Source organism: Drosophila novamexicana, unplaced genomic scaffold (assembly GCF_003285875.2).
Source record: "Drosophila novamexicana strain 15010-1031.04,08,12 unplaced genomic scaffold, DnovRS2.1 tig00000193-arrow-pilon, whole genome shotgun sequence".
NCBI classification, from domain to species: domain Eukaryota; kingdom Metazoa; phylum Arthropoda; class Insecta; order Diptera; family Drosophilidae; genus Drosophila; species Drosophila novamexicana.
Window position 1 is genome coordinate 5074083 of NW_020824787.1, and position 18278 is coordinate 5092360.

At 42.9% G+C, this 18278-nt stretch overlaps 1 protein-coding gene across 1 annotated transcript in view; it reads left to right on the forward strand.

Annotated features, from left to right (window-relative positions):
- Positions 1-18278, forward strand: part of LOC115759274 — a 106202-nt gene that overhangs the window by 67619 nt on the left and 20305 nt on the right. Inside the window, exon 19 of the mRNA XM_030700176.1 lies at positions 43-17369. Within this exon, the coding sequence (XP_030556036.1) occupies positions 43-17369 (17327 nt within the window). The remainder of the gene's footprint in view (positions 1-42; positions 17370-18278) is intronic.

Sequence of the window (18278 nt, forward strand, 5' to 3'; positions counted from 1 at the left end):
AACAATCTTTAATCCAAACACCTACATCCAACGATAATCCAGCGCAATTAGTGCAGAATATTTGTCAAGATCTATCATTGATTTCGAAAGCAAATACCACTGGGCACGCCAAGGCTGAAATACTTTACCATGAGAAAATGCAAGAAACGCCTGAAATTCCTCCTCAAAATACTCAAGTAGAAACGCAAATTGATATTCCATGTGAAGCTCAGTTATCCCCAGTCCCTACTAATATTGCTAAACAAATTGCTCCTGCCAAGCCAAGCGCATTAACTGCCGAAGCATTTGTGGTTAACACGGTAAGCACTTCAAATATCACTAATATACAAACTCCTACTCCAGCTGAAAAGATTTATGAAATTCCCAAATACAATTTATCTCAATTTAATATTGCTGAGAGTCAATATCACATAATTAATTCTAAGCCCGTGAATGTAGAAACTCTCTTACCTGCGTCATCCAATGAAGAGAACCAGACTGTTGAGACTTTACCGGTTGTGAGTACGGTTGATTCTGTTATTACGGAAACTGTGGTGGGTACCTCTTCCGAAAATCTAAAACAATTACCCACTGAAAAAGTATATGAAATTCCCAAATACAATTTATCTCAATTTAACATTGCTGAGAGTCAATATCACATAATCAATTCTAAGCCTGTGAGTGTAGAAACTCCCTTACCTACGCCATCCAATGAAGAGAACCAGACTGTTGAGACTCTACCGGTTGTGAGTACGGTTGAATCTGTTATTACAGAAACTGTGGTGGCTACCTCTCCCGAAAATCTGAAACCAATTTCAACTGAAAAAGTATATGAAATACCTAAGTACGATATACGTTTATATAATAATGCTGAGGGTTATTATCACATATACAAAACGAAATCCGAAGAGACATCATTGCTTACACCAAGTGATAAGCCACTCTCAAACGTTGAAGAGCACATACCGCGCACTGAAGAGATTTTACCAATTCAAAGTTCCCCAACAACAGCCATTACCACAACTGTGGATACTTCTAATGAGTTTGCACCTCAAAAACAAAATATTGATGATATTCCTTCTGTCTACAACTTTGAAGTTCCAAAATATAACACTATAGGCCAAAGCTACGCCGAAAATCTATACAGACAAAACCTAAACAAATATGAAGAAATCCCAACACCGACTGCTCCTGAAACATTTGAAGCAACAATAGTCGAATTAAGCGAGGTTCCAATAGGACCGTCAACTAATATCAACAATGTTAAAACAACTACCGTTCCTGAACGCGCTACTACAAAAACAGTCGTTGAGCCTGAAAAGGTTCTTGAATCTTCCGTATCAGAAGATACCAAGACAACAGTTACAGTCACAACAACAACTACTGTCAAGGAAACTGTCAGCGAATCTGTACTACCAGTTGAGCCAAAGGCTGTGGAACCGGAACAGAAACCCGAGGAGCCCAAGAAACCAGCATATGCTGGGCTGCCCGTAGATGAGTCAAGCACTGCCTGGATGGACGTCATGGACGAGCCAATGACTTTCTCAGACGAGGAAGAAGAACCAACCAAGGAAGCCCCAGTTGAAAAGGCACCTGTTCTTGAACCCATTACAATAACAACAACAGAAACAATCATTGAGCCAGAAAAGGTTCTTGAATCTTCTGTGTCAGAAGACACCAAGACAACTGTTACAGTCACAACAACAACTACTGTGAAGGAAACTGTCAGCGAATCTGTACTACCAGTTGAGCCAAGGGCTGTGGAACCCGAGAAGAAACCCGAGGAGCCCAAGAAACCAGCATATGCTGGGCTGCCAGTAGATGAGTCAAGCACTGCCTGGATGGACGTCATGGACGAGCCAATGACTTTCTCAGACGAGGAAGAAGAACCAACCAAGGAAGCCCCAGTTGAAAAGGCACCTGTTCTTGAACCCATTACAATAACAACAACAGAAACATTCATTGAGCCCGAAAAGGTTCTTGAATCTTCTGTGTCAGAAGACACCAAGACAACTGTTACAGTCACAACAACAACTACTGTGAAGGAAACTGTCAGCGAATCTGTACTACCAGTTGAGCCAAAGGCTGTGAAACCCGAGGAGCCCAAGAAACCAGCATACGCTGGGCTGCCAGTAGATGAGTCAAGCACTGCCTGGATGGACGTCATGGACGAGCCAATGACTTTCTCAGACGAGGAAGAAGAACCAACCAAGGAAGCCCCAGTTGAAAAGGCACCTGTTCTTGAACCCATTACAATAACAACAACAGAAACATTCATTGAGCCCGAAAAGGTTCTTGAATCTTCTGTGTCAGAAGACACCAAGACAACTGTTACAGTCACAACAACAACTACTGTGAAGGAAACTGTCAGCGAATCTGTACTACCAGTTGAGCCAAAGGCTGTGAAACCCGAGGAGCCCAAGAAACCAGCATACGCTGGGCTGCCAGTAGATGAGTCAAGCACTGCCTGGATGGACGTCATGGACGAACCAATGATATTCTCTGATGAAGAAGAACCAGCCAAGGAAGCCCCAGTTGAAAAGGTACCTATTCCTGAACCCGTTACAACGGTTACAGTCACAACAACAACTACTGTGAAGGAAACTGTCAGCGAATCTGTACTACCAGTTGAGCCAAAGGCTGTGGAACCCGAGAAGAAACCCGAGGAGCCTAAGAAACCAGCATATGCTGGTCTGCCCGTAGATGAGTCAAGCACTGCCTGGATGGACGTCATGGACGAACCAATGACATTCTCTGACGAAGAAGAACAAACCAAGGAAGCCCCAGTTGAAACGGAAGCTGTTTCTGAACCCATTACAATAACAACTACAGAAACATTCACTGAGCCCGAAAAGGTTCTTGAATCTACGGTGTCAGACGACACCAAGACAACTGTTACAGTCACAACAACAACTACTGTGAATGAAACTGTCAGCGAATCTGTACTACCAGTTGAGCCAAAGGCTGTGGCACCCGAGAAGAAACCCGAGGAGCCCAAGAAACCGGCATATGCTGGCCTGCCCGTAGATGAGTCAAGCACTGCCTGGATGGACGTCATGGACGAGCCAATGACTTTCTCTGACGAAGAAGAAGAACCAAGCAAGGTAGCCCTAGTTGAGACGGCACCTATTCCTGAACCCATTGCAATAACAACAACAGAAACATTCACTGAACCAGAAAGGGTTCTTGAATCTTCTGTGTCAGAAGACACCAAGACAACAGTTACAGTCACAACAACAACTACTGTAAAGGAAACGTTCAGTGAAGCTCAAGAGAAACACAGTGAACCTGAAAAGAGTCCAGTCTATTCCAGCTTGACACTTGAGGGGCCAATTGATACATGGTCTAGCGTCTTGGAGGAATCCGCCCCAAGCTCAGGAAGTATTGTTTTCACGTCAACGTTATCTGCCGATGCTCCGGAGTTTACGCCTTCCTATCTTAGGCATGCATATGCCGATCAAACACACACATTCCTTGCCAATGAGAGAGTTTATAACGAATTCATTCCACGAAGTAGAGCAGAGCAATCGATCCCAGTTACAAAGAAGCCGAAGAAAGTAAAACCAGCTAAGCGTCCAAAGAAACCGGCTGAAGAGACTCAAGAAGATCCAATTATTCCTCCAGTTCCGCCGACATTTGTTTTAGATTCAGATCAGACAGTTGAGCCAAGTGTGTGGGAAAGTAATCGAGACGGAAAGTCCTACGCAGATGTTTTGTTTAGCTCAAGCGATAGTAGTGAGACACAAGCTTCTGAAAAGCCTGTAATTGTACAAGGACCAAAACAAGACGTAGTTAAGTCCTTGCCAAAGACTGATAAGCCAAAGGAGCATAAGAAGAAGCAAAATCAAGAAAAACAGAAGCCTGCGGAATATATCCAAGAAAGTTTGAGCACTGGCTCCTCAAAGCCTGCCACCACAAGCTCCAAGGAACCATCATCTGACGAGCAGGACGTTGTAAAAACATCTGAAATGAGCTGGTCTGCTTTAGTTCAAAGACCTGGTGAATGGACCGATAACACACTAGTCCAAAAGAAAGCATTGCATCCAGACACTATACCAGATGACAAGAAACCCAAAAAGGAAGAGAAACCAGAACGAAAACCTACCAAAACAAAGAAATCTAAAAAATCAAAGAAACCGATTCAAGATCAAACTTCGACCACTTCTGAGGATGAAAAGAATGAACCTGAATTACCAACGACTTTGACTCATACAAAGACAATAATAAAAGCGGAGACAATGAAAAAACCAGAGGAAAATCTGGAACCCCAAAAATCTCAGGAGCCCGAAACCAGCGGCTTTTCGTGGGCTTCGCTTGTAAAAAGACCAGGGGAGTGGGTTGACACAACTGTGACCCATATTAAGACTGCATTGACAACTTCAACGGAAAAAGTAGAACCAGATCGTCATGAACAAGAAAAACCACGCAAGAGTCGGCAACAAAAGAAGATAGAACGAATCGAGCCTAAAAAACAACAAGTACCAGAAAAAGAGGAAACCATATCTAAATCAACTCTTAAGAAAGAGGTTCCAATCGAAAGTGAACCAGAAAAGCAGACAATTGTTGAAAAGCCGGCGGCAAGTACTACTGATACGTTTTCTTGGGCAGCTTTGCTTAAAAAGCCTGGTGATTTCGTAGATGACATAGCCTCCCGCAAAAAGCCAACTGCCATTGCGAAAGAGGAACCAAAACCAGAACTTAAGTCGCGGAAAGAACGTAAGGCTCCCAAGAAAGTATTTAGGACCGAAACAGATGAAAAGAAAACGACCGAGCCTAAGTCTAGAAAGGTGGAAAGTAATGTTGTCTCAACATCTGATGACAGTGATGTCATTGAGACGTCATCATCTCCAACTCATGAAAGCGAGGTGACAACTTGGGCCAAGATCGCCAGTCAAATAGATAAAATGACTGATTTGCCACCCAAGGAAAAGCAGGAGGTTAAACAAAAGTTAGCAGAGCCTGTAAGACACCATGTGAAAGTAGATCGTACTGAAAAGAAAAAGGCATCAGCAAAGGAAAACACTCGTCACCAAGATCAACACACCGGCTCTTGGGCTTCAGTTGTAAGCCAGAAAACTATTGACTTTATAGAAACGGAGAAGGTGATTCCAAAGTCAGTTGCTGTTAAAAAGGCAGAAATATCTGTGGAGCCTCAGTTAGTTTCTGAATTCCCATCAGCCGGCATTCCTGACAACCTCGAAGACAAAACACATAAGTCGTGGGCTGATATGATTGATGACGGTGCTGATGATTTTGTTGTCGAGCACAAATCCTGGAAAGAATTAATTGAAGAAGAAGTGGAAATTCCTCTCCTTGCTGAAAATGGAGATGAAGCGAACATTAATAAAATAATCGACACCATCCAAGAAATGAAATCTGATATTTCTCTAAAGGAGGAGCCCACCCAAAAGCCTTCGGCTGTTTCCAAAAAACCTAGGGAAGCGGTCAACAAATCTGCAGTACCAGAAACATCAAGCGACATTCAACGACATTCAACTGAACCTGAAATGGTTCTCGTCTCGTCTATTCCTGAAGACACAACAACAGCTATAACAGTCACAACAACAACAACTACTGTGAAGGAAACTGTCTGCGAATCTATACCACCTGTAGAGCCTCAGGTTGTGGAACCCGAGAAGAAACTCGAGGAGCCCAAGAAACCAGCGTATGCTGGCCTGCCCGTTGATGAGTCAAGCTCCGCCTGGATGGACGTCATGGACGAGCCAATGACATTCTCTGACGAAGAAAAAGAACCATCCAAGGAAGCCCCAGTGGAAAAGGCACCTGAGCCAGTTACAACATCAACTACAGAGACAGTCATGGAATCTTCTGTGTCAGAAGACACCAATACAACTGTTACAGTCACAACAACAACTACTGTGAAGGAAACTGTTAGCGAATCTATAGTACCAGTAGAGGCAAAATCTGTGGAACCGGAGAAGAAACCCGAGGAGCACAAGAAACCAGCTTACGCTGGCCTGCCCGTAGATGAGTCTAGCACTGCCTGGATGGACGTCATGGACGAGCCAATGACTTTCTCAGACGAGGAAGAAGAACCAACCAAGGAAGCCCCAGTTGAAAAGGCACCTATTCCTGAACCCACTACAATAACAACAACAGAAACATTCACTGAGCCAGAAAAGGTTCTTGAATCTTCTGTGTCAGAAGACACCAAGACAACTGTTACAGTCACAACAACAACTACTTTCAAGGAAACTGTCAGCGAATCTGTACTACCAGTTGAGCCAAAGGCTGTGGAACACAAGGAGCCCAAGAAACCAGCATATGCTGGGCTGCCAGTAGATGAGTCAAGCACTGCCTGGATGGACGTCATGGACGAACCAATGACATTCTCTGATGAAGAAGAACCATCCAAGGAAGCCCCAGTTGAAAAGGTACCTATTCCTGAACCCGTTACAACATCAACTGCAGAGACAGTCGTTGAGCCTGAAAAGGTTGAATCTTCGGTGTCAGACGATACCAAGACAACGGTTACAGTCACAACAACAACTACTGTGAAGGAAACTGTCAGCGAATCTGTACTACCAGTTGAGCCAAAGGCTGTGGAAGCCGAGATGAAACCCGAGGAGCCCAAGAAACCAGCATATGCTGGGCTGCCAGTAGATGAGTCAAGCACTGCCTGGATGGACGTCATGGACGAGCCAATGACTTTCTCAGACGAGGAAGAATCAACCAAGGAAGCCCCAGTTGAAACGGAACCTGTTCCTGAACCCATTACAATAACAACTACAGAAACATTCACAGAGCCCGAAAAGATTCTTGAATCTTCTGTGTCAGAAGACACCAAGACAACTGTTACAGTCACAACAACAACTACTGTGAAGGAAACTGTCAGCGAATCTGTACTACCAGTTGAGCCAAAGGCTGTGGAACCGGAACAGAAACCCGAGGAGCCCAAGAAACCAGCATATGCTGGGCTGCCCGTAGATGAGTCAAGCACTGCCTGGATGGACGTCATGGACGAGCCAATGACTTTCTCAGACGAGGAAGAAGAACCAACCAAGGAAGCCCCAGTTGAAAAGGCACCTGTTCTTGAACCCATTACAATAACAACAACAGAAACATTCATTGAGCCAGAAAAGGTTCTTGAATCTTCTGTGTCAGAAGACACCAAGACAACTGTTACAGTCACAACAACAACTACTGTCAAGGAAACTGTCAGCGAATCTGTACTACCAGTTGAGCCAAGGGCTGTGGAACCCGAGAAGAAACCCGAGGAGCCCAAGAAACCAGCATATGCTGGTCTGCCCGTAGATGAGTCAAGCACTGCCTGGATGGACGTCATGGACGAACCAATGACATTCTCTGATGAAGAAGAACCAGCCAAGGAAGCCCCAGTTGAAAAGGTACCTATTCCTGAACCCGTTATAACATCAACTACAGAGACAGTCATTGAGCCTGAAAAGGTTGAATCTTCGGTGTCAGACGACACCAAGACAACGGTTACAGTCACAACAACAACTACTGTCAAGGAAACTGTCAGCGAATCTGTACTACCAGTTGAGCCAAAGGCTGTGGAACCCGAGAAGAAACCCGAGGAGCCCAAGAAACCAGCATATGCTGGGCTGCCAGTAGATGAGTCAAGCAATGCCTGGATGGACGTCATGGACGAGCCAATGACATTCTCTGATGAAGAAGAACAAACCAAGGAAGCCCCAGTTGAAACGGAACCTGTTCCTGAACCCATTACAATAATAACTACAGAAACATTCACTGAGCCCGAAAAGGTTCTTGAATCTTCTGTGTCAGAAGACACCAAGACAACTGTTACAGTCACAACAACAACTACTGTGAAGGAAACTGTCAGCGAATCTGTACTACCAGTTGAGCCAAAGGCTGTGGAACCCGAGAAGAAACCCGAGGAGCCCAAGAAACTAGCATATGCTGGGCTGCCAGTAGATGAGTCAAGCACTGCCTGGATGGACGTCATGGACGAGCCAATGACTTTCTCAGACGAGGAAGAAGAACCAACCAAGGAAGCCCCAGTTGAAAAGGCACCTGTTCCTGAACCCATTACAATAACAACAACAGAAACATTCATTGAGCCGGAAAAGGTTCTTGAATCTTCTGTGTCAGAAGACACCAAGACAACTGTTACAGTCACAACAACAACTACTGTCAAGGAAACTGTAAGCGAATCTGTTGTACCGGTGGTGTCAAAGGCTGTGGAACCTGAGAAGAAACCAGAGGAGCCCAAGAAACCAACATACGCTGGACTGCCCGTAGAATCAGAGCCCGGTACATCACATAATGAGACAGATGTTGTTCAACATGTTGATCCTGAAAAGGTTGTAGAATCGCCTGTTAAAGAGAGGGTCAGTGAAATCCAGCTTCAAGAAATTTCTGTGGAGCCCGAAGAAAAACTTGCTGAACCAAACGAACCTGCTTCTATTATGTTGCCTGCTCTCACTTCAACTCCAGCCATCAGCGTGTGGGATCAAAATTCATCGTATGCAAATGTACTTAAGCACACAATTAATTTCATAGATGGTGAAAAGAAAAACGTTGAAAAAGTTACGGATATTAGTACCCAAACCACAGCACCTGTTCCAATTTCTGAAGTGGTTGAACAGGTTGCTAAAAAACCCAAAGCAAAGAAAGACAAAAATAAGAACAAGGCAGTTGTTGAAAACGTAAAGAAACCCGAAAGTGAGGTGATTGTAAATGTTTCTCATTCAACCACAAAGCTAAAAACAGAAGAGCAAAAGCAGGAAACCAAGCCGCAAAAATGGTCAGAAATTATTGACGATGAGGTTTACATAATTCCTGAACATCCACAACCGGGTAGTCTTGCCTCTTGGTCGTCTATAGTTCGCCAAGGAGCCGAAGAGCCTTTCACCAAAATTACCAAAAAGGGCCCCGAACCTGTTAAGGCTATAGAGCTACCACCAACTGAAGGCCTACCAGAATTGCCTCCATCTGACAATGCAGAGGATTGTACTCAAGAACAAGTGTCGCCCACAGTTAACGATAAAAATAAAAAACAAAAGGCAAAGAAGACGAAGAAATCATCATCAAAAACTGTTGTATTGGAGCCTGTCACTCATGTAGATATTTCAGAGGCTCAAACGACTCCTGAGGAAGATATTTCATCTCAGACTCAATTGTGGTCATCAATTGTAACACAAACTGTAACTGAATTCGAAACTGTCTCCTCAACCTCAACTTTCAACCCTGAACAGAATACGCTCTCCGATCTTAATGACAAGCCCAAAAAACACAGTTCCAAAAAGGAAAAGAAACCTTCCAAGCCTCAAAATGTTCCAAAATCACCAGTTGAAGAAGTTCATAATCTGCCAGGGGTGGAAAAACTGGAGCACACTGATAATGTAGAAGTTTCGCCACCCCAACCGCAGTCATGGTCCTCAATTGTTTCTCAGACTGTGGACGTTTCTCCCAAAATAATCGAAAGTCCTACTGACTTAGTAGCTGATGTTGTTCCCTCCTCTGATCATATACAGGAATTTATTCACAAAGAACAGAGTTTCTCAACCATTGTAAATGACAAAACCAAGAAACCCAAATCAAAGAAGGACAAGAAGCTGTCGCAGATCGAACCTCAACCAGAACCAGCTGTGGAAAAAACTAATGTTGTTGAGGAAAAACAAGAAGTAATCAAGCCAAAGTTAGCCGATAACATAGAAGAAACTCAATCGTCAGCTCCATCGTGGTCAACAAGTATTTCTCAAACTGTTGAAGTTTCTCCATTAATACCAGAATCTAATCCTAGTGAAATAATAAATGTTGGTGCAGTTCCATCCGCGCAAGAAATAAAGGACTTCATCCATATGGAGCAAAACTTCTCCACCTCTGTGAATGACAATCCTAACAAACAAAAGCCCAAGGAGGAGTCGCTTGCAAAGGAACATGTTGCTAAAACAGCTCCTGTCAAAGAACTGGATAAACAGAGCCAACCAGAACCAGTCGAAACTACAGTAGAAATTCCATCACAAACTCAGTCATGGTCTTCAATTGTGTCCCAGACAACAGTTACAGAAACTCATCATACAGGATCGAAGCCCCAACATACTCCTTCAGTTCCTGAAGTGAAAGAAGTCGTCCTGAAGGTGGAAGATATCCCAGTTCCTGTTAAAGAGAAATCTAAGAAACAAAAGTCAAAGAAGGAGAAGAAGTTGCCACAGGTCGAAGATCATCATGCATCAATTGAAGAAAAATCAGTTGTTGTTGAGGAAACCGAAGATGTAGTCGAATCGAAATCAATAGAGCGTGTTGTAGATACCGAAGGTCCAACTCTTTCTTGGTCATCAATAGTTTCACAAACGGTCGAGGTTCCTGTAACAATTACTGAAACTGTGCGAACTGCAATAATTGCTGAACCAGCTCCTTCCACCCATGACAACATACAGGATTTCATTCACAAGGAACAGAACTTCTCAACTGTTGTGAACGACAAGCCTAAGAAACAAAAGTTGAAAAAGGAAAAGAAATCCCGTCAGACAGAAAAGGAAGTTGAACCAATGGTTGTAGAAACTGTCCTTGTCCCAGAACTGGAGAAACAGAAGGAACCGGAAACAACTGAACTTGTTGTAGATACGCCATCCCAATCTCAGTCGTGGTCATCAATTGTTTCACAAACAATAACAACTACAACTCATCATACCGATATTAAACCTGAAACAATTTCCTCCATTCGTGATGTGCAAGACTCGATTCCCAAAGAACAAAACATCTTTACTTCTGATAATGTTAAACCAAAGAAGCAAAAGTCAAAGGAGGAGAAGAAATTGCTGCGAGACGAAAATCAGCGAGAACCAATTGTGGAGAAAGCAATAGTTGTTGAAGAGCCACAAAAAGTCGATCAGCCAAAATCAGCAGAAAATATTGCAAATACGGTTGAAGCTCCTCCAGCTATTACTGAAACTGATTTAGGTGAAATAAAACCTCAATCGGTTCCTTCAACGTTTGACATACAAGACTTCATTCGTACAGAGCAGAGCTTCTCAACCTCTGTGAATGACATTTCCAAGAAACAAAAGTCCAAGAAGGAGAGGGCGCATAAGGCGGAACATGTCGCTGAATCCGTTAATGTGGAATCAACTCCTGTCAAAGAACTAGAAAAGCAGAGTCAATCAGAACCAGTCGAAACCATAATAGAGACTCCATCACAAACTCAGTCATGGTCTTCAATTGTGTCCCAGACAACAGTTACAGAAACTCATCATACAGGATTGAAGCCCGAAGCCCCTTCAGTTCCTGAAGTGAAAGAAGTCGTCCTGAAGGTGGAAGATATCCCAGTTCCCGTTAAAGAGAAATCTAAGAAACAAAAGTCAAAGAAGGAGAAGAAGTTGCCGCAGGTCGAAGATCATCATGCATCAATTGAAGAAAAATCAGTTGTTGTTGAGGAAACCGAAGATGTAGTCGAACCGAAATCAACAGAGCGTGTTGTAGATACCGAAGCTCCAACTCTATCGTGGTCATCAATAGTTTCACAAACGGTCGAGGTTCCTGTAACAATTACTGAAACTGTGCGAACTGAAATAATTGCTGAACCAGCTCCTTCCACCCATGACAACATACAGGATTTCATTCACAAGGAACAGAAATTCTCAACTGTTGTGAATGACAAACCTAAGAAACAAAAGTCGAAAAAGGAAAAGAAATCACCTCAGACAGAAAAGGAAGTTGAACCAATTGTTGTAGAAACTGTCCTTGTCCCAGAGTTGGAAAAACAGAAGGAACCGGAAGCAATCGAAGTTATAGTAGATACGCCATCTCAATCTCAGTCGTGGTCATCAATTGTATCACAAACAATAACAACTACAATTCATCATTCTGAAATAAATCCAGAAGTAGTTTCCTCTGCTCCTGATGTCGAAGATTTGATTTGCAAGGACGAGAATATCCCAGTTCCTGTAAATGATAAGCCTAAGAAGCGAAAGTCAAAGAAGGAAAAGGAATTGCCCCAAGATCACCACCAAGATCATATTGTGGAAAAGACGACTGTTGTTGAGCCTAAAGAAATAATTGATACAAAATCGGTAGATAGTGTTGTAGATACGGATTCTTTAACTCAATCTTGGTCATCAATTGTTTCACATGCGGTTGAGGAACCTCACACAATTACTGAAACAGCACAAAGTGAAATAATAACTGAACCAGTTCCCTCGACACATGACACCATAAAGGATTTCATTCAAAAGGAACAGAAATTCTCAACCGTTGTAAACGACGAGCCTAAGAAACAAAAGTCTAAAAAGGAAAAGAAGTCGCCACAGCCCCAACATGAGGCTGTACCAGCTGTTGAGGAAACTACCCTTGTCAAAGAACTGGAGAAACAGAAGGAACCGGAAACATTCGAATCTATGGTAGATACGCCATCTCAACCTCAGTCCTGGTCATCTATTGTTTTACAAACAATTACAACTACAACTCATCAGACTGAGGTTTTGCCAGAAACAGTTGACTCCATTCCCGAGGTACAAGACTCCGTTCATAAAGAGGAGAACATTCCAGTCCCCAAGAACGATAAACCCAAAAAGCAAAAGTCGAAAAAGGAGAAGAAGCCTTCCAAGGCAGTGCCCGCTTCAGAAATAGTTCCCCACATGCCTACAAAAACCGAAGCACCTAAAATTGACGAAAGAACGGAATCTTCTATAGTATTAGAGAATGCTCCAAATACCTTGTCATGGTCGTCGATCGTTTCACAAGCGGTTGATATTCTCCCAACATCACAAGAGCTTATTTCCCACGAACAACAAAAATTACCAGAAGTACTAGAAAGACCACAAAAGGCCGAAAGACCAAAACCAGAACAAGTTTCCAAAGCGGTTGTCGAGGAACTGACTAGTGTAATAAAAGAGCCTGCTATCGTTACTGATGAAACACCATCTCAAACTCAGTCGTGGTCATCAATGGTATCGGAATCAATCGATGTACCGTCGTCCCATATCATACAGGAATTTATCCACAACGAGCAAAAGTTGACACCAAATACGGATCACAATACGATGAAGCAAAAGCACAAAAAGGAAAAGAAGTCCATCAAAGTGGAGAATGAGCCCAAACCAACTATTGAAGAAACTACTGTTGTTCATGAAGTAAGGCCCAAAATAGAGCCAGAGCCTGCATTGGTTCAGCATCGCGAAACGGTTGAAATCACAACACCTGATTTTAATATTCAATTGCCAAAAACGAAGCCCTCTGTATGGTCCCTATCCGAAACTTATGCTGAAGTCCTTAAAAAGACTGGTTACGAAAACAACACAAACATTCGCTACCAGGATACTGAGCCTAAACGTCTAAGTAGCATTGAGAACATTGAAAAAGAACATAAAAATTTAGCCGTCGAACGACCACAAGGTTCGTCTATTGTCTGCGTTGAGGAGTTCCCAGATCCTGTTATTCCTGCGTCTGTTGGTAGATTCGAAGATGAACCAGTTGAATATTCTGATAAGCCATCAACATTGTCATGGAAGGAAATCATGGATGAAGAAGTGGATACGGATATACCGGCATGGTCTTCTGTTGTTTCAAAAGAAACTAATATCAATACAGAACCAATCATTGAAAGACATTCTCGCACAATCAGTCGACCGATTATACAAGTGACCGAAGTAAGTAAAACCGAAGAACAGGTCAAGCCACAAGATGAGCAAGGTTTCCTCGAAATAACTTCAAAGAAACGAATTCGTTCTCGATCACGTTCACAACAGTCGCAAAGTTCCAATGTGGGAGAAAAGCCACAAAAGAAAAAATCTAAAAAACCAAAAGAAAACAAACCAACGAAGCCTTCACAAATTTATGCTGATCATGTTAGTGTAATAGAACCGGCCAAAAATATAATTATTCCAACTACTCCAACAGAGGAAGACCATAGCCAAACTACTCCCGCTCCAATACCGATCACATCGGGTATGTCATGGGCAGCAATCGCTGCACATAATGTTCCAGAACCAGCACAGCAAATTCGTCTCCTTCAAATTGAATCTACAGATAAAATTGTCGACAGCGTAGAGAAGCATCCAAAGAAAGATAACACAGTCAGTATACCACTTACATTAGAGACGGAACCAAAAACTAAGAAACCAAAACAAAAACCGAAGAAGAAACCTGCAAGTGGTATTGTTGATTTTATAAATGCTGAAAAGGAAAGTACGCAAAAGTCTAAGGTACCAGAGCATAGACAAGACCCAACTCCTCAAGAGCCCCTGAAACCCGAACCAATGAAAGAAACTGTTGAATCTAGTGAGAAGGTGGAAAATGCTCCAAAACCTGAGCCGATCGCTATTGCATCAGTTGATTTAGCAGAGCCCATTACTGAGCAGACACCGTTGGCTCCATTTACAACTACTGAAGAATCCACTACGACCGTGACCTTAATTGAGGAAAAGGCCATACCAGCGGATGTCGTGTCTGTTGAGCAAAAGGAGCAAATTCCTGTTATTTCAGTTGATATAGTCCAGCCAATCACCGAAACAACACTTTTGGCTCCATTCGAAATTACTGAGGAACTCAAAACCACAGTTACTTTAGTTGAGAAAACAATTGAAGCTATTTCGGAACAACGTAAAACTCCTTCCGAAGATTTGGAAACAGCTGTTGCACCACTTGATACAGTTGAAATTATGGAGCAAACACCTTTAGCTCCATTCAAATCTGTTGAAGAGATCACTACCACAGAAGCAATATTTGAAGACAAGCCTTCGCCAACATCAATCGAAACTGTGTTGAAACATGTAGACACCGTTGAGCCACCAGAAACTCCAGTAGTTTCCGTCGATAATATTGAACAAACTATTGAACAGGCACCTTTGGCTCCATTTAAACCTACGGAAGAACCAAATTCCAGTGACGCATTTATATGCGAGACATCCTACTGGTCTGCCACATTGAAACCTGGTCAAAAAGCAGTAACAACTACTGATGAAGTCGTCGAACCCATTCCAGACGAAATTAAGGAGGATGCTCCAATTACAGTTGAAATACCCATAGATAATACCCTTGCAGAAGTTGCAGTACAGTCTCCAACAGATCAGCCAACGACGTGGTCTGCTATTGTTCAAACTGAAACAAAGGTATTCCCGTCGCCAGCTATCAAGGAAGAGGCTGTTGATGTGCCTGCATGGTCCACTATGGTTGTTAGCAAAACAACAGACTTCCAAGATCCTAAACAGCAACAAGATCTTGAGAATCAGGAAACAACGACAACTACAATAACCAATACAACCTACGTTACAACAACAGTCACAACACACAAAGATGTGAAACCCACTGAGGAACAACCAACTTCGTACGTATCAACCGTAGTGACAACTCATTCAAATGAGCTGACAGTTGAGCCCGAATCCACGGAAACAAGCGTTAAGTCTGTAGAGCCAGCTGCTCCCAGCAGTTTGGATATTCTAAGGAAAAACCTACAGCTTGACTCAAATCTACAATATCCCAAATATAACAATGCGGAAACGCAGTATCAACTATTAAAGCAGAATAAACCCAAGGAAATTGATGCTGTGGAGATAACAGAGTTACCCAAGGAGGAAACATTTATAAATGATTATGTGATAATTGAACCCGAAGCAATGCCCGAAATTAACTCGGAAATTCTTGCTTACAATTTGTACCTTGATAGAGAAACGCTTTTGCGTCCCATTCCCAATGATACCATTAGTCAGTTGCATTTATTGAAGATAGAAAAGCCTGTTGAACCCAAAGTAGATACCAGAGTTGAGGAAGTGTCGCCTGTGGAAATGCCACAAGCTAAGGCTGAGGAAATTGTTTCAGAGAAAACGCTGATTCAACCTACAGCTGAAATAGTAACTGAAGTTGAGGAAATAACGATAGTCAAACCCAAACCTGAAATAGAGAAAGTAATACTCGTTGATAGCTCGTTGGAATCGAATTCAACACCCTTAGCGTCCATATCCTTAGCTCGCAAACCAAGTGAACTACTCTGGCATCTCAGTCAGGACAACTTCCCGAAGTATAGGCCAACGGCTGAAGATGCTTACGGACTATTTAAGACAATTACCAGCGACTCGACCAAGACGGATACGGATACAGAGAAAACTCAGGAAACTCAGGACGATAAGCATAAGACTGACATCATTACTGAAACTGTAGTGAAAACGACCACGATTACAGAATCAAGCAAATTGATAACTGATCACGTTGTAGATAAGACTGAACCAGAAGCATCGTCAATTGTAAGCATTCCTAACGTAGAAGTGCCGGCAACAGCACCTGTCAGTAGTCTCGATCAGTTGCGTCTAAACCTGTACCTGGATGACTGGCAAATGCGCAGCATCGATGCAGATTTATTCGAGAGTAGCATCGACCGACTGAAACGTGCTGATGTGGCGGACATTGATACAAAACTTGACAAAGACACGAAACCCGACGATGATATCAACAAACCAGACAAAAAGGACGAACACAACGATGATGACGATGACGATGACGACGACGACGATGACGATGATGATGGAGATAAACTGACTGTGCCTGAAATTCGTAAGCCGCATGACGACGACGATAAACCGAACGACCGCGATCCTGGTAGTGGTAGCAGTGGCAATGCAACACCGACACCCGAACACGACGCAGCTCAATTCGAACCCAATCAGAGCTGCTCCTCAGAGTACATGTCAACCGATTTGCCAGGCGGCGTAGGTCACTGGCGGGACCAAAGTACTTACTTGGCTTTAGAAGCTGAACCTCAGATTAAACTAGAATTGGCACCAACAACAGTAGAGTCTAAGGATGTTCTAACCGAAACTAAAACCCCAGAGCTGGCACCCTCTGTGCCATCTAAACCAGACACGTCCCCAACTACTACTACACCCGAAACAAGTCCCACACCATCCAATGCTACTACAAACTCAGCTAACGTTGCAAATGCACTAATCCAATTGGCGAGCGCCACAACTCACACGCTGAACGCGGCTGCCAATGCGGCGGCAACAGCAACAAAAACGACAACACTGGCAGCGACGAGCGCGATTCTGCCAGTTGCAGCAGCCGTAATTAATAAGCTTACGGCCCAGACAACAACACCGACAACATCCGTGGAGACAATAGCAGCCCAGCCCGTGCAGCAGCCGGAGCCGCAAGAGCTCACAGCAACTGCTGCTGTTGAGTCGCCTTCGGTTGCTGCCAGCACACCAGCAACAGTTGCCGAAATGACAACGACAACAACAACAACAGAAAGCAGCGAACACGGTGAGCCAGACCTTGGGTCTGCTCCGACAAATGACAACACAAATATCGTGAAGCGCACTGTAGTAACAACTACAACGGTAACAACAACAACAACCAGTGAAACGGCAGCAGCAACACCTGGCAGCAGCAACACAACGACTACGACAACAACAACAACAACTAGCAACGATTTGCAACAACAACGCCAGAAGGTGAAAATCACATTGAGCCTTCAGTTATTCATAATTTTAATATTTGCAGCTTTTTTGTGTGGTTTTGGTATTTGTTCATGGCTTTTATACGGCAATCGCTCAACTTGTTGTTGTTGTTGCGGCCCTGCCAGCAGCAGCACATGCTGCACATTGCTGCCACCAGCAACAGAAACGCACCCTGGCAATGGCCCGCAGTAAGGTCGACCATGGGTTGCAACTCTTTGTTGGCCTTGGCGCATGGCGGGCCCAAACAATAACATAACAAAAAAATTCAAAAAAAAAAAAATACACACATATATAATATAATATACTAACGTAATTCTCAATTGTTAATTCTTATATATCCTGCAATATCTTATGTTTTCCTATGATTTTCATTTTTATTTTCTTAAGATTTTTTTGTTTATTATCTTTGTATTGTACGTGTCGTTTCGCTAATTGCATTCATCTATCTATATATATAAGATTAATCGTAATATTATGAGTTTATATACACGCTCTTCTATCTACTTAGACTAGTTGTTTGATTGCGTTACCAAATGTTCCTTACTAATTGATCTTAACCTATTGTAAAATGCAGTAACTACTAATACTTAGTAGCATTATATACGTACTAAAGTCAAACTTAACAAAATAAAATAAATATTAACCAACTTGCACGTCTTAATGTATTGTAATCTATTTTAAATATATATATATTTGCACAGTTTTATTTTCGTATAGGCACACGCACACACTCAAACAGACACACTCACGCAAATGCACATATTCTTCGCACTTGCACACAGTGCTGCCTAAAAGTGCGTGCACACAGTTTTCTAGCAGAACATGCCCGTTTTTATGTACCACAAATCGTATACTTATGAGTTCATTGCCTTCCTGTCTGCCGCCCTGCAGCTCTCGCCAAAT